Below are 25,061 nucleotides of genomic sequence, written 5' to 3'. Positions count from 1 at the left end.
AATCATATATTTCTTGATAAAATAAATCAATACAGAATGCACCATCTACTTATTTTGATGTATCAGTCTCAGAAATGACAGAAGGAACAGAGGAATGGAATGAAACTGCATTCCTATGTTCGGAGAAGTCTGAGTGTCCTTCCAGACAAAGGCCATAAAGTAAGGATCCCTCCACAAAAGTGACTTGAATACTGTTGTTATCTGTGTAAGAGCAGTGCTTGGGGTTTTCCTCAATGCTTCCTGTTTGCCTCTTTGATGATCGCATAATTTTTAACAGAATTTAGCACAACAGCCCTTCAATTTTCCCTGAAAAGAGATGTTTCAGGTGAAAGTGTCTTATTTCCCATCTGTACTTACTGTATCTACTGCTTAGAGTACCTCACCTCCACTCATGATCACAGAATGCCATGGTAGCAACTTTATTAATGACACAGGTGAAATAATGAAAAGCTTTAAGAGAAGATTTAATGCATTTTAGTCGTTGAAAACAAGGAAAACCATCAATGTGTGACTGCTCATCTTGCCACAGGGACCTCAGTGACACAAAATCCGTATGTATTTGAACATTTTCTTTGTTTTTTGACTTTTTTATGAGTTTCATTTTACACTCTTATCTGAAAAAACAAACAAACAAAAAAAAATCTGCTAAAATTACCTCTCCTTTGTGTAAGATTTTTGCCTATTTTATGCATCTCTCCTCTGCACAACTCTTTTATGGTTCATAAATATACTAAACTTTTTAAGAATTCCATAAAATATCTGAAACCTTTCCTACAGTTTTTACGTAGAGACATCAAAGAGCTCAAGCAGTGTCCAGTCTCTGTGCTGTAAAAAGCATTGAAGTAAAAAGGTTTGTGAATCCTGTATGTATTAGGAGCAGTTGTTGTTTACACTTCTCAAAAAGACACTATCAACTCTTCTTATATGAAGACATCCCTGTCTTGCAGGTATTTATTGGTTAAAGAGACTTTCACTGAAGCACAACTGAGATAACTCAGGAGAAGGGATATATAGCATTAACTGAAATTTTAATATTTAATAGGGAATGCTGAACTATCAGACAATTAACTCCATAAACAATAAGAATGAGGCCTCTTGGGCAGTAGACAAGCTAAGACAAAACTTTACTTTAAAAGAGTTGGCCAAAGTGATCTCCTAAGCATTTTCTTAAGTAATAATAATCTTAAGCAAATGGCCAGAATTGCAATGTATTTTTTGCCAGGAGTTCAATATAATTTACCTTTTATCTCCAAAAATCATTGATGTCTCTAATAAGAGAAAATATATTATTTTCTCAGAGAATATTCACAAGCTACAAAGTAAAGTTCTATCTTGGCAACATAGCTTAACTCATCGTCCAAAATTTTAGCACTCTCAAGACCCAGATGCTCAGCCTCCTTATGTCTAAAGCTAAATGCTACTTCCTGCCATAGACTCACTCAGAGACTCTTTTTTTTTTTCCACAGAGCAGAACTTCTGCAAAACTATCAATGACTAAACTGTGTTCAAGGGGCACGGTGCAAACAGAACTAACTCCTAGAGCTGAGCAGAGTGTTCAGGATTGGTCTCCTCATCCTCATTGTCTGGAACCCATAGATTTGCTGTCCCTGGATTTACATGTCCTCCAGAGCCCCTCTAGTCAGGGCACTGAAGACCAGACTGAAAGCCTGTCTTGGGTTGCAATACAGGATGTGGCCAAAAATGTGTATTCTATCACCATCTGTTGAAGCCAACAGGGCAGTGATTCCTTATCTCAGTGGCACATAACATCTGCTAATGGGTCATCTTTAAAAGCAGGTGGGGCAATCATCTTTACCTTTTCCACAACCACCCACCCTTCCTCAAGGAAGATATCATCTGCTGCTGGCCCATTCAGTCCCACTGTGTGACTGATAAAATTACATCATCCCACTGGGAGATGCTCCAGCCAGGGAGAGGAGCCAAGCCTTTCCTACCTAGAAAAAAACTGTGATTTTGGATACCAAGATTTCTTTCTACTGGGTTCCAGAGCAAAACTGGACCTTTCCACATCATCTCTGGACATTCAGAGGGAAACTGCACCTTCTACAGGAGCACTGCTTCAGCTGAACCACATCTGCCACTGCAGGAGGATGCAGCCACCATTTAATGGGACTGCTACCAACACCCTGACTGACTGAGGGGGTGTCAGGCTGTATTCTGACTCTGTCAGGGCTGGGATTGCTGTTTGTAATTCTGTATTTCTATTTTAATTTTCCTAGTAAAGAACTGTTATTCCTAATTCCCATATCTTTGCCTGAGAGCCCTATAATTTCAAAATTATAATAATAATTTGGAGGAAGGGGGTTTACATTCTCCATTTCAAAGAGAAGCTTCTGCCTTTATTGGCAGATACCTGTCCTTCAAACCAGGACAAAGCCTGCTGCAGAGCAGATGTGCTGAGCTCCTGGCAAAGCCCAGGGTGCAGAGCCTGGCTGGAGGATGCAGCAGGGGTGCTGGGTGCACCTTGGTGCACAGCAGCCCACGTGTTCTGGAGCACACGGCCAACAAGTGGGAGACCAGAGTTCTGGCTACTTGATGCAGTACATGGTGATGAGGCGGAAAAATTGGGATGCAGGGTCTCTGCTGGCTGTGGTGAGGAGGGGACTGAACTCAGAGCTGCCATCTCCTAGCAACCAGGCTCCAAGCAAACTGAGGTGGGAGTCGCTGCTGAAGCTGTGCCACTGTGGGGAAGGAATGCACAATTCACAGGGCTACAGACAGCACACGACAAGGCAGCGTGACTCAGTTCCCTCTCACAAGTGCTGCCCTGGGAGGCTCCCTTCCAGCTACTCCCTCAGAAAAAAGCACAGGTGGCTTTGAGGTCAGAAATCCAAGTTTGGAGCTGTGCTGCTGAAGGGGGATCTTTGTACAGAACTAATCAGAGCCCTACAAAGCACTGACGTGCCATGGGATGGGGCTTGAGGTGGAGTCTGGCACTCCAGTGGAGGAGGCATTCTCAGGGAGGCTAAAGGAGTTGGGAATGATGCTGAGACCAGGACTCCTGGTTCTACATATGAACTCTGATCTCTTGGCCACAATGCAAAAGGAGGTTTCCTCCAAGCATTAATAATCTCTTTAAAGAGCACACAGATCCCCTGTCCCTAAATGATGAATAAGTTGCCATACATTTCAGCCATTAAATCTGATCCTTAATTAAGTGTTTAACTTAGTCTTCATGATAATTACACACAGAAATAGGGCAGGATTTTTGTCAAGCTTTTTCTGGTCTGGCTCAGGCATCAGCCCTACTAGTAAGATTATAAACCATTACCCTGGTCCCAGGGGTTTATGTATTACCTCTCATACATTCCCCTGGGATTTAAGCATTCTTTTGGAAATGTTTTTTATTTCAAAAGGCAAAGTTGTGCCATTTTTCCTTGCAGCTATATCAAGGATAAATAAGCCAGTCTCTCTTTTTCTTGGGGATGAAGAATATGAATATCATATTTACTTTTGCATACTGAGATTCACTCTTCATAGATTCATTTTCTTTATTTTTTCACCTGAGATACCTTTAGTTTTAAAGTAATGAAGAAATTAAATGTGTAGTTGTTCAACTGAGAACTGAGGTCTTAGAAATATTCTGTGTTAGTTATTCAGCACCTCCTATTTCTCCCTATATAATGTTTACACTGAAAAGGCTTATTTATTTAAAATTTTATTTAAAAAATACTTTATTTCAAGACAATCATTAGCAATTAAGTAACCATTTAGTGACATGTTTGACCTACCTACCTGGAACATACACTGTTGTCATCATAACAATATACTAAACTTTTGAAGTATTAACTAACCATTTTTAAACTATTTATCATTTACCTTTAATAAGAAGCAAGATCAAGGTGTAGATAAAACATTTACTCATCTAGAATTTGACTCATACTATCTTAATTTAGTATATAGCAAAGGAAATAAATCAACAATAATAAAAATAATAAAATAACAATATTTCTCTTCTGAAATTATTTTGGAGGAGAAGCCATTTAGGTCTTGAGCATATTACTTGCAAAATGACTGAAATCAGAATATGGAAAAATACTTCTTAGGCACAAAAGCATGCTAAAATAAAAACTTATCTGTTGGCTTGAAAAGAAGGAGCATGACATCCTTACTGTGATCCTCAACTTGAGATATACCAGAGATATTTATGTCTCTGTTTTATGTCAAGATCTGTACTGGGAGAACACTTTTTTTTTTTTTTTTTCCGAAAGAGCAGATAGAAAAAAAATTATTTTATTTTCTTTTTAATCAGGAAAGCAATTTAGTAACCCTCTAAGGACAGTACATCCTGAGAAAATTTTCCATGAGCTGTTGCATAACCTGTATATTGAAGAAACCCTTCTCAGCTCTGACTGATGCTCTGAGCAGCAAATAAATGGTTTACAGAGGAATCACCATCCACAGCAACATGATGTTGGTGCAGATTTTCAGGACTGTGGTATAAAGGGCAAGGCTCACTGGCAGCTCCCAGCCTTGCTCCCCTGCCAGCCTAGGCAGAGCACACACAACTCTTTTCAAACAGTCTTCATGGAAGCATCTTTTAGTAGTGTCACTGATCCCTTCTGTTCCCAATCTCCTTTAATACCTCCAAAACAACACCAAAAAAGCAATAGTTTGTTGAAATAGAAAGGCCTGGCAAATCTGTGCTACACTGAGTTTTGATCCCTTATATACCCAGTGTCAGAAATTCAGTGTACTCCAATCAACAGAGAGCAGTACTATTGCCTTGGCTTCCCTGTTAGCAGCAGGCATTGCTAACATGTAAATGTAAATCCCAACAGGGAGTGTGTGTGCAGACCAGCTCACCTGGCCAGGGCTAGCTCACCACAGAGCTAACAAAACTCCTGCAAAAAGAGTATAAATGATAATGTTCCAAAAGTGCAAAGCTGGTGACACACATAGAGCTACTGCTTCCAATAATGCAGCACTTCCCAGACTGACAAATCAATGACACTGAGAATAACAGCTTTTAACTGCCCCTCTGTCAGCGTGATTTTTGACCCATGAATTAGAAAAGAGACAGAAAAGCAAACACATTTTTGCCTCACATTTCTTGATAAAAAAGGCTTGCCTTTTTTAATAAGTTAAACTGAAAAATGTGGATTGCTTGTTGTTCTTGTCAATAAACTTTTATTTTAGAACACCACTTTGAGGGTAGGAAAACTCAAATGCAGATAAATCTTCAAATAGGCAAGCATATTTGCATAGGGTCTTCTACTTTTTCAGCATAGGAAACAAAATTCATTGACTTAAAAAAACAAAGCAGGCTTTAAATTTTTTAAGGTCTCAGTGGCTTGTAATATGGCTTTAGAAGAAGGGAGATAATGTTTCATATCTTTTTCTCATTTGAATCCCACTAATTTAATTCTAGAATTTTTTAATCAAAAGTAAAATAAATAGAAACATATGATAAAACCACACAACGCTTTTCAAAACATACCAAATTAATCCTTATAATACTCCTGATAGATAGGCCTTTTATCAGTGCTTTTCAGATGGTGAGATTCTGGCAACAAAGGCAACCTTAAACTAGAGTTACCTAATATGTAAAGTACTTGCGTTCTGCAACCATTACAACATAATGAGTTTCTCTTTGTGTAAATTAATTTTTAAAAACTCTGAAGTTTTAAGTGGGAACAAACTCAGCAGTTGTATCACAGGACACCCTGCTATATGCACAGAGGACTGTGGGGCTGGGAGTTCCCTGCCCATCTCAGCTTTTGCACAGAGAAACTGCTGCCAGGGTGAGCAGCCATCATCACCTGCATGGAGCAAGGTGTTTGAAGGAGGATAAACCACATGGAACCTGGCTCCCACTGAAGGCCCAGAATCTGGCTCATTCTCAGACACCAGTCTGCTGTTGCCAGGACCAGATTGTGTACACCTTGTGCTGTCTTTGCAAAATCCCTGAGACTTCACCCCTCTTTGATTCTCCAGCCTCATCTTCTACCCTTTGTCTCAGTTTCAACCTTCTTGCCTAGCAAATCCTAATCTCTCCTTTCCAAACACGACCCTTGATGCCAGATACCTGAGCAGCTTCAAGGACTCAAGGCCTTTTGTTTCCTTGTTTCTATTTAATCAGTGTTACATCCACTGATGGTTCCAGTTGAGATTTTGTCTCTAGGCTCAGACCACTATCAGTACCCTAATCCCAAAAAATCTTGTCCACAGGGAGCAAATCCAGGTTCCATAACTAGCCAGAGCAGCTCCTGGTTTCAACTCACATTATTTCTCATTAGTAGTATCTGATCCTCTTTCACCCCTAGTTCTTTAACCCACCTGGCCAGTTTCCATCCTATTGCCAGACTCAGCTCACTCAATTTCCTCATCCAATCCCATCTCATAATGCCTGTCCCTTGTTTTCACTGCTCCTGTCAACCCTCACCAGGCTCCAGCCCCAACACTTTTCCCCTCCTTTCTGCACTGAGATCAGAATTTAGCAACCAAAATACTTTGATTGTGTAAGCATGTGCACCCAGTGTCACATCCTTGGTATAAATGACACCACTATAGTGTCAAGAGCAAACACAGAGCCTCTTTTTTTTTCTCTAAGGAATGGTAAATATACTTAAGGACCAAACTACCCTTGCAGGATAAAATTTTCCTCTTTCTTGAAAATGGCTGTAATTATCTCTGAAAGAGTTCAACAGATGGAAGACAGAGAGAACAGTAAATGCAATCCCTGTGGGCTGAAGGTCATGAAGTTATCATTGAATTGCACACCTAGTATTGGAATGGGAAATGTCATGTAATCTTAATAAGTGATGATTCTGCCAACTGCTTGGATGACACACATTGTTCTGACAGAATACTGGATCTTTTATTACCTTTAATTACATTAAAGTAACTCTCTAGTGTTTAACTCACCTTTTAATTTTAGGACCAATATCCTGGAAGCACGGACAGCTAAACATTACTTTGCCATGTCACAGTAGGCTAAATTTTCCCTTAAGTCTGCAGTAAGGCTGTTGACTCAGTGTGCTTAGCAATAGTGGAAATGGTATTTCTGCAAATGATGGATGTGAGTTTTCACTTCAGTTTTGGTTTCCATTGCACATTCTTTCTCCCCTCTCCAGTTGCTAAGGTTTTTGTTGGGATTACTACTAAATAAACTACACTAAATAAAGCCTATTCAAGACTAGTAAAGCTTGAACAAAAAGAAAATATATAATTCATAGTTTCATAGACCTACATAATTTCCTAAGTTTGAAATCGAAATGAAGCTACACAGTAGTCCTTTGCATTAGCTGACCTTCATACCTAAAGTACTGAATATTTATAGTCCTGTAAAAGGACTTCCTTTGATATTGTAAGATGTTCTCCTACAGCTGTAAGCTCAGCACAGAGGCAATATGAGGCAAGACCAGGAGAACTTCTACACCCAAAAGCTGATCTAAGAAAAAATACTACCTACCCCAGAAAACCTTATTTCTCTTATAATGGCATGAACAAAAGCCAATTTTCAGGCAAGTCAGCAGAGTTTCATATTCACAATAAGAAAAGCAAAGCATTTGCTAAAGCCTCTGGATTTGCACATAGAAATGTTGACCCATGTGACCTGTTTGCCATGTAGCATCAACCTCAAATCTATTTTGAATAAAGTTCTATGAAATTTCCAGTCCTTGTATTGAGGGATTTTTAATAAAAAATTAGCATCTATTTGAAATTTCAACTTTCTGTACTGAATGCATAGCTGAAACCTGAAAAATTAGTGCTAGAATCTTACAGTCTCTTTAGGAAAATACTTAAAATATAACACAGCAATATTTTATTTAAGGGGAGGATTTCTTCTCTGATAACCTTTCAAGACTTATACATCTATTTAAATTTATATTTGTCACATAAAATCTCTCCATGGGTATTTCTCCACCTCTCAGGCTATTCACAGTATTCCTTAAAATGATGCATCTATTGACAGTCCCATAAAGTGGTGTCCAAAACCTCAATACAGATAGATATAAAAAAAAAAATAATTGCACCTTTAGACAAATTCCTTTCCCTTTAAATTTAGTTGTCCTCCAAAACAGCATTACAGGAAAAGGCACTAGATTTATGGATGAGGTCTACTTACAGCCACCAGAAAGTCTCCTGAGATTTTATCTAGAAGTACTTAATGCAAATTTGAGCAAGCTGGCTAAAATAAAACATGAAGTAAAGTTTAAATAATATCACAGAACTCATGCCAGATATTCCTTAGACTGGAAATGTTTTGACAATTTAGGAGTGGAATTAGCAGTGAAATCAAGAGGGACATAATTGCTGTTCTTGGGCTTGCACACTATTTCTCCTCTTGTAAGGAGCAGCTGGAGGATTGCTATGTTGTTTTCCACTCTCTGTTATCAGATCTAGACTGTTTTTCTCTGTCACTCACTCTACATTATTTTCTTCACTTTTACTTACTTAAATCAAGTGTGTATAAAAAATGAGAAAGCCCATTCTTGTGTGACATACTACTCAATTTGTAGCTCAGTTGGAGCTGGGTATTCCAGCCAAGCTGAACACTCATGCTTTAGCTGTGAGTCTATCATCTCATCATTACATGAAGAGCACATCAGTCTCAGAGTAGGATTTTCTGGCCCGAAAACCTGAGATTACATGAAAAAGTGCTCCTAGCCTGAAGAGGCAACTCTAATGAACATGTCACTTCCAGAAATCTAGGTACTAATGATTTTGCTTTGAAGTCCAGTACATTTTTTTTTTTCATACTTCTGATAAAAAACTAGAAACAGAATTTTTTAGATGGTGATGAAATATTGATAGACTCTAATTGAGTTAAATTGAGTGCAATATGGAGTCCAGTTAGGCATCTAAACTGCCTGGAATGCCAATAGTGATGCACAATCTTGAAGAGTGCCTATCAAAATATTAAGTTAGCTGCCAGCACTTCAAGGATCTCCAAATTGTCCTCCTGACAGAGGGTATAGAGCCAAGAAAAGAAAGCCATGCTTCAGTTTCAGATTAGAATGGCAGTAGGTTCCTTTTGCTGTGAGATTATTAACACTGAAATGAACTGTCACCATCAGCATTGTCACCAGGCATCAAAAATGACATCAGCCAGTGTTCAACAAGAAATGAAGGCTTGAGACTGACATGGGAAAAGAAGATCAAAATAAAAAAGTGTTATTGTTAGAAGGGAGAGAAATGAACCTCAGACTTCTGCATTTCTGATAGAATGACACATGATCTATAACCTGGAATGGGTATGTTAACCTTAAATAAAAGGTTGATGTTTTCACATTGCAGCATTTGAGTCTTGCTTTCACCACTGTCACATCACCTGCAGTACAGAAAGCATCCTCTGGGAAGAGGCATTGTATGGCTGCTGCAAGCAGCTGTTGGAGAACCATTTATGTGGGAGCAGGACCTAAGCAGAGGGCTCACTGTTCATAGCCTGTCAGTTCATTATCCACTGTGGTAGCAGAAGTGCAACATGAGCTTCCAGGGGCCACCAGTGCTGCTGGCTGAGCATGGACACATGGATGAGCTACTGTTAAAGTTTAGTTAACTGTGATGCACAGTCCCTGGGGAGAGAAACTGTTCTACTAAAGGACTGTGTTTCTCTGCCCAAATGCAAAGGGATAGCATTTATCTTTTCCTGTGGCCCTTAAGATAAACTTACTGTTCTTTTGTGAGATTCTACATAGATTTTTGAATGTGCCCTCCTTGGTGTGTTTTTTTTTTCCCATCAGGAATAAAGGAATATTAAAAAGCATAACTCAATGAAGCAATCCCATTTTAGGTGGAGTAATAGTAGAAAGTGTCCTTGCAAGTTCATTTTCTCTATAGCTCCTGCTGTTTTTGTCTTAGGTTGCACCACCATAACTTGCAAATCATCATTCACAAACTGTTTCATAAGTTGTACTGGTCATGCTCTTTACTTTTCTAGAGAATTTTAATAGAGGAAATAATTTAGTCAGCTATGTATTCCACCACTACTAATTGAAAGTTGTCTCAATACACAAGACAGATGCACAGTGCACAGCAGTGCGTGCACAGCAGTGACTTCTTCAGTGCAAATTTAAATCACCTGTCCAACAGTGGCTGGCACCAGGTTACAGACAGCTTCAGACATGCAAGAGGCAGGATTGGGCCCAGCTGAATATGGGAACTGTGCCAATGCCTTTGAGTTTTGGCAAAACTCATATGGATGAGAGTGTATTTCACAAAATACACTGGACATTTCCTATGGAGAAAGCAGTACAAATTCAGACATGTGAAGAACAAAAGAGTTTTCAGCCACCTTTTTCTCCTTGCAGAGGAACACAAGGAGAGAGAGGGTAGGTGGAACTTTTTTCCTCCCTGTTGTACCAGCAGAGAAAAGAGATTTATTAGGGCCCAAGCCTCATACAGTATTTCTTCCTCTCAGGATAGGCAGACAACAAAGACAGACTTTTACTCTGAACTAAAGAACAGCATTACTCTTGATTTGGGCCTTATGACAAATTATTAATTGAGGCTTTGTTTTTCAGTAGTCCATCTTGAGAATCCCCACCCACTCCCAGCTCCCATTCCTTTAAAGGAAATTAAGTTTCCTTCAGCCTCTGGCACAAAGGAAGGGACCAGAGAACATGAAAGGATCCTTTCCTTGCCTCTGTCACCTCCACAGAGCTCAGCCTAAGATCACTCAGGACAAGGACCATGGGCACAGGTTTGCCAGACCTGCTTTTTCCTAAGAGACTTCATTTGGTACATGCCTGGTCCCAAAGGTGAAGCACTGCATAATGAACTGCAGAGCCTGGGATGCCTCTGCCAGAATTAGAGTAACTAAAAATCTAAAGGAAATAAAGATAAAACTTCAGGGGAAATGAAGTAGAGGTTATGTCGTGTTCATTCTCATCTTGCCACATAAACCCTCTCAAAGCCAATTTCTTTCCAGAGGCCAGCAGCTTGCAGAAGATCATAGCTACTGATCATTTTTGCTGCTTCTTTATTGACAGGCAGTACTAATGAAGGAGTCTGAATATCTGACTTTTCTTCCAAAAGAGAAACAACATAAACTGCAAGAAAACAATGTCCTCTTTTGCCATCCCAAGAGTGGTTTTGCCTGCAGGTAATGGTGCTGAAAGAATCAATGTATTACTGAAACTGATGTGTGATGACAAAGGTTAGCAGTACCTACTGCTGAACCAGAAATATGCAAAACAAGAGAAATTCCTCTTTGCAGTGTATTCCTCTCATTCAGAACAAGCCATGCTATGCCTCAGGCTGCTCCACTGTTACGATCACAATCAAGCATTTTTCTCAGTATTTTTCATGCCTCTGTGTACTGTCCTAAAGAAATTATCTCAGCAAGGAACTCCTGCAGGAGTTTCTTTCCTCCCTTGCCAAAATGCCATTTTCAGCTGGGATAGATCAGCATAACTCTATTCAGTGCAGAAGGACTGTGGCACCAGAGCACCAACAGAGAAAATCTTTAAACATATGAATCAAATGTTTAGGAAGTACACAAGGAAAAGTGTGTGGGAGTACTGGAGCAGTGCTTGTGCCAGCTTTGCAGATTTATTACTACAATATCATCATGGTCAACATAATTAAACCTCCCACTATAGGTCTCTTCATCTACTGCACTACAAGTGGTATCACTCCCACCACTGCCAGCCTATTTTGTTGACACAAAACAGTTTTCCATACTCCTGCAAGATCTGGGATATTAAGATGCAACCACTGAAAAAGGCTTTATGGAAAATTATGGGGTACATTTTTGGATTTTGAGTAATTATTTCTATTTCTCTGCTGCTCCAGACTTTCTTTTAATACTGCACATATTGGATGTGTGGCAGGGGGAATGGAGCAAAGCACTTTATGTTAAATTCCAAACTAAATTCTTCTTCATTTAGAAACAGATGACAGCCTAGACATGAAGCATTTGAGGTCAATGCTGAATTAACTTCCTCAGTTTCAACTAATTAAAAATGTCTGTGTGTTCCACTTTGGAAAGGAAAACAAGTAAGCTTGCTGGAGATTCCATCCTTTTGCTTCCACAGGCAAATTATAGTGGAAGTTATAGAAGTTATGGATCTTCTAAACCTAGATCTGCTAAAAAAACCCCAAACAACAAGCCCCAGTTTTCTTGTCTGTTAGAGAGTGAGCAATTGCTTCTTGGCATTCACTTCATGATTGGTTCTTCTCTTCAAAGGTAGGTTCAGATATTTTAAAGATATTTTACCCTGTGTTTGATTTTAATTGCATTTTAATCCTAATTATTTTATTTCAAATTTTCATTAAAACTTGAGCATCATGTTTGTGGAAAACAAAATTCTTTTTATTAATTCAATGCAGGGTATCTGCTTATGAACACTGTCTAAGGTAAAACTTAACTTCTAGAGTTTAAAAAAAATATTTTAAAAATAAATGGTATTAATAAAACCCAAACAAGCCTGACCTCCACACCCTGTCTCCAACTATTTAGTAGAAAGAGAATATTTTTCTACTGAAGAAGACTTGCTCTAATTTTGTTATAGAACTTGGCACATATCCTTTAACTTCAGTACTTTGAGGGTTCTGTATTTTAAAAGATTAACTAAGTAAGAAGTGATGTTTGGGGCATGGCCTTTTGACTCCATAATCATCAAACCAAAGTAGCATATGCCATTGGAGGAAACAAAGAAATGAACTTTGACTGGCCTTTGGAGTGTGCACTTTCTGATTTGCTTTATTAATGGAGACAGTAAAACTGAAGCTTAATATGAAATACCATGAGTAATAAGCATGAAATATGTGTACTGCAGTGCAAATCTGTTCCCCAAATATTCTCATTTCAGGGGAGAATTCTTTTGGCACAATTCCTGGGCTGCTGGCCACAGCCTGCTTGGCTGCCTTGTCCTGTGCCTAGCCTCTGTAGCAGCTGGTGCTGCTCTCAGGCACTGCATTCAGCTCCTGCTCCCACAGCTTATTATAGGCTTAATTCTTTTCTTAGAAAAATATGTTTCTAAATTTAGTTTGGGACATCAAGCCAGTTGTTGAATCACAAACATGTTCCTGCTACCAAACATAAGCAGTCTGTGCATACACTCGTACATGTACTTTCTGTGGGCAGAACTGCATTTTCTAATTGAGGAATACTCCTGAATCCATTGTGCAACTGATGTTTGGAATTTAGGAGTAATTTATGTCTCTCTAAAATCTTTTAAATCTACTAATTCACTAACCAAAGCCAGAACTTGCCTCTTGAAAAATAAGGTTTTGCCCATGCACACTGGCTTTGCATTGATTTCATTAAACTGGCCCAAACTCTGCATGATAATAGGGATTTACCCAGCAGAAACATTATTCTCTGCCTTTGCTGTGGGCAGGAGGGTGTGTGCAATGAAGTTATTAGCTAAACACAGGGAAAGAAAGATATCTATGATGGAAACATCTGACAGGCAAGGAAATACTTCACATTTAATATCTTCTTGCCTTATGAAAGGAAGGAATAAGTAGAAACTGGCTTTTAAGGCTGGAGCAGAAAAAACAGAAGTCCTGACTCTAAAACCTCAATCTTCAGACTTGAATACAGAACTCTTATATCTACATTTCCACTGGCCTTTCCTTTTCTACCTCCTTGACATAAGATGGCTGTTAAAGATATCTGGAAGAAAGATTCTGCTCCCAACCCTGTTTGTTTTCATTCTACCTATGGCAGGAAGAGAGAAAAGATTGCTCAAAAGTTCCTGTCCAAGAAACAACACAATGTTCTGTTTTTGAGCTTTCAGCTTTATCAACCACCAGAACAGAAAACTTATATTGACATCAATTTTATTTCACATTCAAGATCTTATTGCAGCTCAGGGTGCCTTAAAGTATATTCTGAAACCAGAAGCTTGAAATTCAACTACATATGCTCAGCACAAAGAGCCTGGAAAAATACAGCATTTTCTAATTTAATGATCTCTGTGTTGAGGTGAAAAATTAGCTGTTCACCTTGGGGCCTCACTGAAAAATCCAAGGCATGAAATTATTTGCAATTGCATGCCTTGCAGATTATTCCTTTCCATTGCATGTAGCAAATGTAATGTAGGTTGGTCTGGAGTGTGGAGGGAGGGGGGCTGCCCTGATACTCTGCATCCTCTCCAGCTGCATCTGCTAATGATAGAGCCCTATCCAGCACTGCTGAAACCAGGAATTTTGCCACTGACTTGAAAGGCAGCAGGATTTAAAATTACAATGCATACCACTTATTTTCTTCCCCTTGACAATATGGCCTGTGCATTCTGGGTAGGAAGCTAAGCTTCCCCATACTTGTACATAATTTGATCTCCTGACAATAATCCACATGCAGCTAAATGGTGCCTACATAACATTTTTTGCCTCAGTGGTTAAGGCATATCATTTGGAACCACAAAAACAAACCAAGGACCAACCTAGAAGTAAAAAAATCACCAGGTGGGGAAATGATGGAAGTGAACAAGGCCTGAAATGCAAACTGGAGCATGGGTATCCAAGGACATTACAGTCATCTTAGTGATCATTTTGAATGCAGATAAAAAAGGATAAAGTACTGAAGTATGGAAGTTGTTCTCATCCCTATTAAATACCAAATCACAAAGAGATGTCTGAACACAAAAAGCTATTATTAATAAAGCTTCTGGCGTGTAAGAGGCATTGAGCTCTTTACAAGTTAAGGACATTTGCCTCTCATGGATTTTGGAATTCTGATTTCTATTTGTTTGCTTTATGCTAAGTGAACCATCTGTTTCCTTTTGCTCTTTTCTAAGACCCCACAAGCCTCCCATTCTGAAGCAAAAATCACTTTGAGCTGGAATTTTCCAGATCTTTCGTACATGTACAGCAGAGGTAGGACATGGCCCTATCCCTCTGCACAGCTGCCACTTGGATGAAGTGCCTTTTTCCTTCCATCCTCTAGAGCAAATTAGGCTCTGTGAAACCCAAAGGGAAGGGAACTCCTGATGCTTTCTCCTCCACCTCTTACAAGGGTGTACATTTGACGTGCTCTTCCTGCATACTGAATAGCTGTGACAAGGACCATCCACACCCTGACACAAAACCACTTCTTTGTGCTCCCTCTGCATTTGCAGCACTGCCTCAGCAGGGCATCCTCCAGCATCAGCTGGGACATATTTTTGCATAACTCCCTTTTCTGTAACCAGTGTTGTCCAAATCTGTCCTATACAATATATTGTCCTATATTGCCACTACACAAAATAAATAACAGAATATAGAGAACATTTTAAAATCATACATTTTTTTCCTTCCTCCTGGGAGCTGTATTCATCACAAAAGAGAACCATATATAATCAGGGACACAAATGTATATCTTTCTTCCTTTTTTCCTGCTCTCTGAAGGGTAATACACGAAAAAACTCCTCAGTGTCAAGATTTAGAAGCTGAGCATTAATTGCAAAATTCTCTCTGTCCTCCAAATAGGAGGGTTTAAAGGTCTCTACCCATCACTGCTGAAAGCCAGATACAGTGATCTTGCAACAGAGGTCCATGCCCTCACTGCAATTTAGATTTTAAATTCATTTCTTCCAAAGCAGTTTCACAATTACCTGCAATTTGTCCACCAATAATTTCCTTTCTTCTTAATCAAAACACAAACTGCTCCTGGTCTGCAACAGCCAGACATTATTTTTGTTAATAAAACGGTGCTTGAAGAGTCTTTCTTTCTGTAAACTCCCCTATTACATGTGGCAAAACAGCACCAGAAATTGTATGGCAGATCAGTAACATCTCCTCACAAACCTCAATTTCTTTAAAAATTTAGGAATTAGATATAAATAGAAGGCAATACCATAGAAGTGATTTCCTAGTAGCAGTACAGGTGCACTTTTATTAATATTCAGATGTATTGCATTAGCAAGAACCTGTATCCTGTTCTGCAACCAGCACTTGTACCAATCTGCTCTATTCAGGTTGCTGCTATGACAACAATCCAGAGTCAAATGTTAGGTCAGCTCCCAGCATGTGTGTCTAGGACATAATTAATTTGCCAGAAACCTAATAGCCACCTATTCCTACTCCTCTAACAGATAAAAGCAATATTGTTATAATTACTAAATCTTACAATATCCTTAACAGCCTATTCACTGGAAAATTTAAATTTTCCTTGCTTTTATCCCCCAAAACAAAAATGGCTGAGAAGGATATGTTTAAAGTGCCTATTTGCAAACTTATCAGAGAATCACAGAATAAGCTGAGTTGCAAAGAACCCATCAGGATCACGGAGTTCAACTCCTGGCCCTGCACAGTCTCTAAGGGTCCAAGACTCTCACCACATACCCAAGAGTGTTGTCCAAACTCTGTCAGGCTGGTGCTGCAACCACTTCCCTGGGGAGCCTGTTCCAATGCCCAACCACCTTCTGGGTGAAGAACTTTTTTGTAATATCCAACCTAAACATCCACTGACACAGCTTCAGGCCATTCCCTGGTGACACTGGTCACCACAGAGAAGAAATCAGTGCCTGCCCCTCCTCTTGCTCCTGTAAGGAAGGTGTAACTGCACTGAGATCTCCCTTCAGTCTCCTCTTCCAGGATGAACAGACCAAATGACCTCAGCTGCTCCTCATACAGTTTGGGATTATTAATTTTTTTCTTCCTTGGGAGTTAGTTGTTATCTCTTCCTCCACCACAACAGACTCACTCTTGTCAACTTGAAAAGCTCAAATAAACAAAGATTTTTATTAAACTGAGGTTAGCACATCAAGTGAGTTGTGATGTCTGTACAGTGAATGTATGAGGACAACACCCTTATCAGACTATAAAGTTGTCTGACTGCTGCTATTTTCATATAATCTCTGGAATGAAAGGAAACTGTACCTTTTAAATTTGTATTTTTTAAAAAATGAAATGCAGAATAACTTTTTCTTATCATGTATATTCTATAAAATACTAACAGACAAGCATTCTGTGAAGATACTGCTAATATAAAAAGCACCAGCTCTGACTAAGAAATGCCTTTGTTAGGATGGGAAATATGTAAGATAACAATAACTTTCATTTTCCTCTAAACTCAAGGTTTTATTTGGCTCAACTTGTCATTTGCTGTGTACCTACAATAGAATCACACATTGAATGTCCAAATACTTGGGGCACAAGGATGAAAGAAGTGTATGTAGCTCCCTCCTTTGGCTGATCAAAAAATTGTGCTTGCTATTGCAGCCTTTCCATGACATTAGTCACTGAAGTGGAGTCAAATGGCTAAAATGACATGGATTGAATCCAGGAGAGCATCCAGGCTCTGCAATCATATGTGACCACTATTCTCCTATCTCCAAATATAACCATGTATTCTCAAAGGTCCAGTTTCCTAACTGGTACAAATCAACATGTTACAAATGAAGCACCATCAATTTTTTAAATGATCTGCCTAACTATACATGACACATCCATAAAAAGGTTCATATACTTCTACAGTGATATGACTCTATGATTCAGTTATTTTCCTGCTTTCCCATATTCATCCTCCCTCCTCATTCCCAAGTGCTGACATTTTGTCTTGATTGCCAAAAACTACTTATTTCAATTAAGGAAAAATGCTCATTCATGAATTTTGCAACATGACAACACACAAAAAGTATATATTCTAAGAAAAAAAAAAAAATAAACAAAATGCAGCTGTTACAAAAAACACTTGTATCCAAATGAAGGGGAGGGCATTTTTTCCTACTAACATTCTTATGTGCTTTTCTACAGATATATTCCACCAGTTCATTTTCTTTAGGGCAAATAAAGAGGCAGGTTCTCTCACATACTGATGGATATAAATTACTATTGACCCTTACATCTTCCCTTGAGGACTTTACAGTGTTTTTTGGTTGTTTTTTATTTCAGACAGAACAGTAGCAACACTACTCCACCTCCACTTTCTCCAGAGTCCCACTGCCCAGCCCTGCTCCACACTGTTTAAGCTGAGGTTTTACAAAATCTACAGCACACATTTCTCTGTTTGGAATGACAGTGTCTCAGCTCTTAGAAAAAACCTTCCATTTCTGTGATCAACAACAAATTGACACACATGACCCAGGTCTCTGGAATGCATAAAGCATCCTTCCCCTCTGCTCACTGCCCAGGACATAATGACAGGATGACTTCTCCAAGATTTTTCTACTAATTTAACCATTCTTCTTTTGCCCAACCAAGACACAATTTCATTTGTAAAGTGAAGAGCATGTCAAAAGAAGAATGGTTGTATTGTTCACCATATGCAATGAATACAAGTGAATAGGGTTGAATTTTAGCTCTACTTGTTTCATTTCATGATTCCCCTATTCATTGTAGTTCTGAACCTCCACTTAATGCAACTGCTTCATACCAAATATTGCTAGGGGTGTAATAAGGATCTTGAAGCATTATCCCAGGAGACCATCCAAAGCAGCACAGAAAATCTTAAGGATTCAGATAATGCCTCTTCTATCTCTAACTGAAGCAAAATCATGTAAGGTTGATTCAGTTATTGTTTCTAAATTTTTCATCAACTGTGATCAAAAATGCCTTTAAAATTCAAGAATTACTCTTTTTCAGTATCCAGACTCAACAGAGGTGATCTGAAGAGTGACACAAAAGCTCTGTATTGCCTCTTTACCATCTTCCTGATCTTTACCATGAAAGATCAACCAAATTTAGCCCAGTGTCACAGGCATTCCACTGTTCAGCAGTACTACCAGTAAACCTAGACAACTTCAACATATAAATCTGTAAAAATTGTTCAACAGAATAAATTATTTTTTGGTACGAGACAGAATTTAAAAGTGGAAGTGACAGGATTCTTCAGTTGGGTAATAGGTATCAAATATATAACTTCTCAGCACTAAAGCTTCTGGCCATCCAGTGCTTGATCTCAAGATAATGAAAATGCACTGGAGCTTAAGAGAGCACTTGAGTAACATCTAACATGGCCAGACAGCCAAAGCATTATAGTCTGAGTTACCAAGCCCTAGTAAATAAAAGTTTTCTTTTAAGAGAAGTCTCACAAACTGACAATGCTTTTATTGTTGCAGTTCCCAACAACTAAGAAAAATTACTGGTTTTCTGAAAGACAAGAAAACATTCCTTTTCCCATTAAGAAATAAATTCCTGGCATGAAAAAAAACAATACTGAAAATAAGTCAGTGTCGCCAGTGAGACCAGATTTCATTAAATTATTTTTTAAATTGGATTTTTGCTGGCAGAAACTTTCAGCTTTGAATTAGGAAATACAAAGATCATATAGGTGGAATTTAAGAGATAGGTTGAAGGATGGTTTCGTCATTACTCAGACTTAACTTTATCACACTGAACACTATCCCCAAATCAGGGCTATACTAACCTATCAGTTATCAGAAATAATACTTCTAGAAAGTATTCCATAAGATGAAGTATTTGTTTGTGCAGAGGCACATACACATAAGGAGAGGTTTCTTCCAAAGAGAAAAAAAAATGGGTACATGGGATTGTAGGTATATAAAGCCAATCTTTCACATTTAATACCTGCAAATATTCATGAGTGTGGCCAACATTCTGCTAAAAAAAAAAAAAAAAAGGTGTTAAAAGCATCCCTAGTTTTGACTTTTAGGTGCTTCTTTTTGCTGAGCAATAATTGAGATGGTTTTTCATTAAATCACTGCTAAAATTAACACTGTAGGCAAAAAAATCTATTAAATTTGGAAATTCGTGTCATTTTAATAAACAAACTTCCATAAGGGACATACATGCAAGATACTCAGAACTTCCTGCTCAAGGCCTGTGTTGTGTCAGAGAGAGAAGGAAAATGGGAGAAGAAAAGGAAAGAGCATAAATAAGAAAAGGAGTTCAGGAGGCTGCAAAGTTTTATCTTAGCTTCAGGATTGGTCATAACACTCACTGTGTTCTTTAATTCATTCATGGTTTATGGGTAGTATTCTGAAAAAAGTGGGGGTGTGCATACAAATTGCAGAATCACAGAACCATGGAATCAATTAGGTTGGAGAAGCCCTCTGATATCATCGAGTCCAACCTATCACAAGAACATCATCACATCAATTAGACCATGGCACTGATGAGTGCCATGAATCACTTTGAGGCAGATCACCTGTCTGAAGCACAAAAGGCAGAACCTCACAGTACTGCATGCAAGAATAAAGCAGCCTTAATGCAATGCTTCCATTCAGCTCTGAGGGGAAGTGCTGAATGAGTGCTCTTGCCAGATCCTCTTGACAATCTGCTTTCCAGGACTGTCTAATGCTTGTCTTCAATTAGAAAATCTCTTTATATAATTTATGAAGTGGTAATTCTCATCATCAAAATCTTATTTATTTTATTTTCCCTTTCTCCCTGCCAAATTCTTACTGGCATCCTCAAAGCTTGAGTCTATCCAGTGGTATAACACCCAGTTTCGGAAAACAAGGCTTTTGCTTGTTTGTTTGCTTGCTTGTTTGGTTTTGGTTTTTTTTTTTTTTTTTTTTTTTTTTTTGTTTTGTTTTGTTTTGTTTTGTTTTTTTGTTGTTGTTTTTTTTTTTTTTGTTATGAGCTATGGAACAAGAAAACAACATGATGAACTGAACTTTTCCAATCTTTCTCTGTTTAAGAAAAAAAATCTACTGAAAATAAGACATTTTAGATATATGTAAGAAAAGTGAAGGAAATTTAATAGTAAGTTAAGAGGAAAAAATAAGAAGAGGAGCAAAATAGAGCCCTTTTACCTATTAGTCACAGTCTCTGGATGTAAGAATACAGATCTAGTTCCCATCTCAGCATATGAACTGAGCACACTATTGTCCATTAAATACCACACTCAGAAATATTTCAGAATGCTGTGCTCTCAGTTTACTTCGTTAATTTCACATCCTCAGAATAAATAAGTAAATTTCAATGGAACTGGGGCTAAACCCAAGGTTTTCTACTTCTCCAATGACTTATCTCTTCTATCCTGAAGGGTAAATTTCTCACTAAGTTTTATGAAGCCACCTAACACACGCTGCTGTATTTTTTCCAGCATGTTCAGCATATCCATCAGCATATCTGTCCTGAATTCACAAGTAGTTTTGCAAGCACCAGAGCTACACCAGCTCAGCTAATTTACTGCTTGCTGAATCAAATGGCTGGTGCTATTTGCAACTCCACTGTGTTCCCATAACTTACTGGCAAAAAGGGGGAAGAGCTGAAGGAAGCAGAACACAATACCCATTGTTCATAGGCAGCTTTGCTACTTTAACATCACAGTTACAATTAAGGTGCTCAGTTGGGAGATATTCTGACTACAGGTTTTTAATTCTGTAATGAAAAGTAAAGAAATGCCTCTCCCCTCAAAAGATGTTACCAGATGCTTCTGTGATAGTAATACAACAAATGAAAGAAAAAAATTCCTATTAATACAATTTTTTGAGTTCTGACTAGAGTTTAAATATTCATTTTTGTTTCAACAGGTCTCTGGCTCTCTGAAGAGCATTATGGTATTCTCACTTAAATCACTTGAAAACTCTGCCTCATCCTGGCTGGACGAAGGAATCGAGCCATTAGTTGTGTTCAATGAAAGTAACTGATGTTTGTGCAAGTCATTTCTAGTTCCCCTTGGGCTAAGAGTCCATTGGCTTTGTAGCTTTTCTTTTTATTATTACTGAAAAATCAGAGAGCAAATGAGACAATATAAAACCTGCACAATCTGAATGGGCACTGCTTCTAAACTAAATTATATTCAGTATTACAGTGCTTTGACATCCCATGTGATTTGTAAATCTTAAGGCAAATGTAGCACAATAATGAAAATACTAGCAAAAAATATCACAGCAAAAGGAAATAGCAACATACACTCTCAGATCCTAAAATACCAATTTTGTAAGTATAGCAGTAGTAATCCTTTATACAGTTAGGGCATGACCTGAAAGAACTCAATGGACTATGCATAAAAGCAAAATGTTCTACTAAAATATGTTCCATTCCACAAAAAAAAAGTTCATCTGCCATGACAGAAGCACATTTTGGAACACATGAGACATTGCTAAGATTTTTACTTTGTTACAGTCATGAAGAGAAATAAAGCATAATAGTCTTTGTAATAAGAATGTTAGACATTCACTGTATCTGTGGAGTGAGTAAATAATCAAAGCCTGGAAAGAATTACCAGTTGGATTCTAAAATACTAAAAGAAAACATGCAATTTCCAGAAAATTAAAGGTAATAAAATTATAACACAAAACTACAAAAGGTGAATAATCACACAAGAAAAAAAAATATGAGCTTTAAAAACTCACTAGTAAGTTAATTGACAGCATTTTGTTACACAGCACAGTAACTTCTCCGTTTCAGGCAAATAGGTATTTTCAGTCAGTAACACTATTTCACCTTATATTTAGAAAGCATACACTTTTTGAATAAGAATATGTGCAGATTCATGGACACACACACAGTTCTGTTATTTATGTACATTATATCCACTCTAACTCCAGTATAGAGATTACACATTATGCTCTGAAAATCTACAGCCATCTAAAAGTAAATATATAGTTTTATCCAGCTGGACATTACAAATATATTAGACACCCTCACACAGCTTATGTAAATATAGACAAAGGCATGCTTGTGTATTCATTTTAAAAACTACAGCTTATGTATTTTAATTAATCTTGCTAGCAAGAATAATATAAGGCACTGCACCACCCTTCTGCATGGCATGCTATGCAAATGAGTCCAGTGCATTTATAAATATGGATGTGGCAGACCCCCAAAGAACACAGTACCTGCTGTCTATCCAACCGCATCCTTTTTGCAGCATTTCTGCTTTCACTCTCACAGGCTGAAGCCAGGATACTCTCTGCAACTGCTGAAGTAAGGTGTGAGGGAATAGGTCGTGACTATGGAAGAGAAAAAGAAACACAGAAATTATTCCTAGCATAATCCACAACATCCTTTTTCAAAGCACACCATACCATCACCTAGGCAGGAAAGTCCGCTCATTGAAATGCAGTTTATACCAACAAAACACGGAAATGGAACTTGCAAAGATGAAAAATGAAACTAGTTAGATGTTAAAGCTGCAGCTGATCCACAGATCCACGAGAAGCCCTTTCCCCCCACAGCTCTATTGTCCAGTGTGTTTAGTCTGGCTCATTAAGCTGTACTTTGAACAGACAGTGGCATATTCTCTGCGTTCCAGCAGCACCCTGGCCGTCTGATTCTTGTTAAGAAAACTGAAAGGCTTTTTATCCTGTGCAGCATGTGACAGAGATGAGTAGTGTTTTTTATAGTCATACAGAAAAAAAAAAAAAAAACAAAAACAAAAAACCAAACCAAACAAAAAACCCAAGTGATAGGGTTGAAACATCACTCAAAACCTAACAGATTGTCAGAACATTTTAGAGCAGCCTCAATCTGTAGTATATGAATATTTGCATTCCTTGCTGCAACATGACTGATGTGATTAAAACGACTTAAAAAAAAAATCTGTTTTTCTTTCGATAATGCCAGCCTTCCAACACTCCCGATATTTTGTGCTCCAACTAGATATGGTTCATTTTTCTGATTCAAAACCTGTCATCACTAATTTCATAGCATTTACACATTTAAGGTTAAAGGTGCAGTGAGCCCCCCCCAAAAAGGGAATGATAGAATCTTTTTAGTGCCATTGTTGATTATGAACTCCAGTATGATCTTGCCTACCATTTCATTAGGAAGATTTATGCAGCTTTTTTTTTTCCTGATTACATACAAAACAATCTTCCTGAAAGATGAAACTCATAATAATCTTCTTCATTAATATACAAAGACATACCAGAGCTACCAAGAAAATAAACAAAGTGGGGATAATAACAGAGATACTGATGTACATGTAAGCCCATTACAGAGACTGCAATTTACTGAGCCTGTTCTGAACTTCCACAAATTTTCAAAATTTCAATGAACTCAATTTTACATTTACCATTTAAATTTTTATCTACTGAGGATGTGGCCATGTGTGAGGGGGTTTGGATGTAGTTTTTTGCTTGTTGGGTTTTTGTTGTTGTTGTTGTCTTTTGGGTTTGGGAGGTTTTTGGTTTTTGTTCTTTGAAGAGTTTTACTTTCTTACTCCCAAAAACAAGGATATGAACCTGCTATGAAATGTCAATTAATCTTGGAAGAAAATTTTGAAGTTATTCCCATTCAATTCCTAGACAACAACCTTAAAACAGATTAATTATATAGGCTCAACTGATTTTATGGTTTTCATAACATTCCAGAAACTGAGGAGACAGCCATTATCAGTATTAATCTTTTACCTTTAAAAATTAAAGTCCATTTATTGACTTTGGATATCCTCTGCAGAATGCCAATTTTTAATCTGACATTCTGCTTTCTCTAAAGCATGGGACCAGAGTCTGTCCTGGGCCAGAAGATGAACTAGCTTTGAGAAACAGACAGGGATTTATGGGTCTTCCTCATGGTGAAATAGGTTTATTTCTTTCCACTTACATGACAACAAGCTTCCTGGCATCAAGCATAGCAGCAGTGCAAGAAAGGCAACCAGAGACTGCAATACTGCAATAAATTGTACTTGGATTGATTTGACAGAACAAACTGTTGAACTTGTTTCCACTTTGAAAAAAATTCAGTCTAGGACATTTATTTAAACCCTGGTGTCAGGACAGAAGTTAATATTACATGCAGTACAAGCAGATGCCCTACCCAGAGCTCCAGAGGATGAAGTAAGTCTTTGTGGAAGAGTTTCACTGACAAAGCATTATATTTAATAAACTGCTTCCCTAGAATGGTGACGTCACTCTGAATTTTTTATGCATCCCACTAGATCCCTCTCTGTATTTGCTGGCCAAGTACCACTGTACATGCCACTGGTTTATGCATGTTCAATGTGCACTGACTCTGCTGCATGGAATTCTCACTGTGGTCCTGTAACAGTGATGTTCACACAATTATATTCTTGAAAAATGGTGAGCAAACAGCTCAGGTTAATTCCTCCAGATCAGATCTTTAGCTAAACCTGTAACTATACCTACACATCAGTGGATTTTTAGAAGGTGATATATGAGCCAAAAAACCTAATGTTCTGACCAAAAAGTAAATTGAATGCCAGTTCTTCCAGTTTGTTTCTGGGAGAGAATAAGTTTATTGAAGTGTTTTATAAAACAAAAAATAAAGTGTTATGATAAAAATCA

General features: G+C 38.1%; 1 protein-coding gene across 3 annotated transcripts in view; it reads right to left on the bottom strand.

Moving 5' to 3' along the window:
* NOL4 (nucleolar protein 4) overlaps positions 1-25,061 on the bottom strand; it is a 188,148-nt gene that overhangs the window by 12,522 nt on the left and 150,565 nt on the right. For all 3 annotated transcript variants that reach the window (XM_056485610.1, XM_056485611.1, XM_056485612.1), the window contains one exon: positions 22,653-22,766. In XM_056485610.1, coding sequence (XP_056341585.1) covers positions 22,653-22,766 — 114 coding nt within the window. The remainder of the gene's footprint in view (positions 1-22,652; positions 22,767-25,061) is intronic.

This window comes from Oenanthe melanoleuca, chromosome 2 (assembly GCF_029582105.1).
Source record: "Oenanthe melanoleuca isolate GR-GAL-2019-014 chromosome 2, OMel1.0, whole genome shotgun sequence".
NCBI classification, from domain to species: domain Eukaryota; kingdom Metazoa; phylum Chordata; class Aves; order Passeriformes; family Muscicapidae; genus Oenanthe; species Oenanthe melanoleuca.
This window is presented reverse-complemented; position numbering and strand designations above follow the sequence as displayed.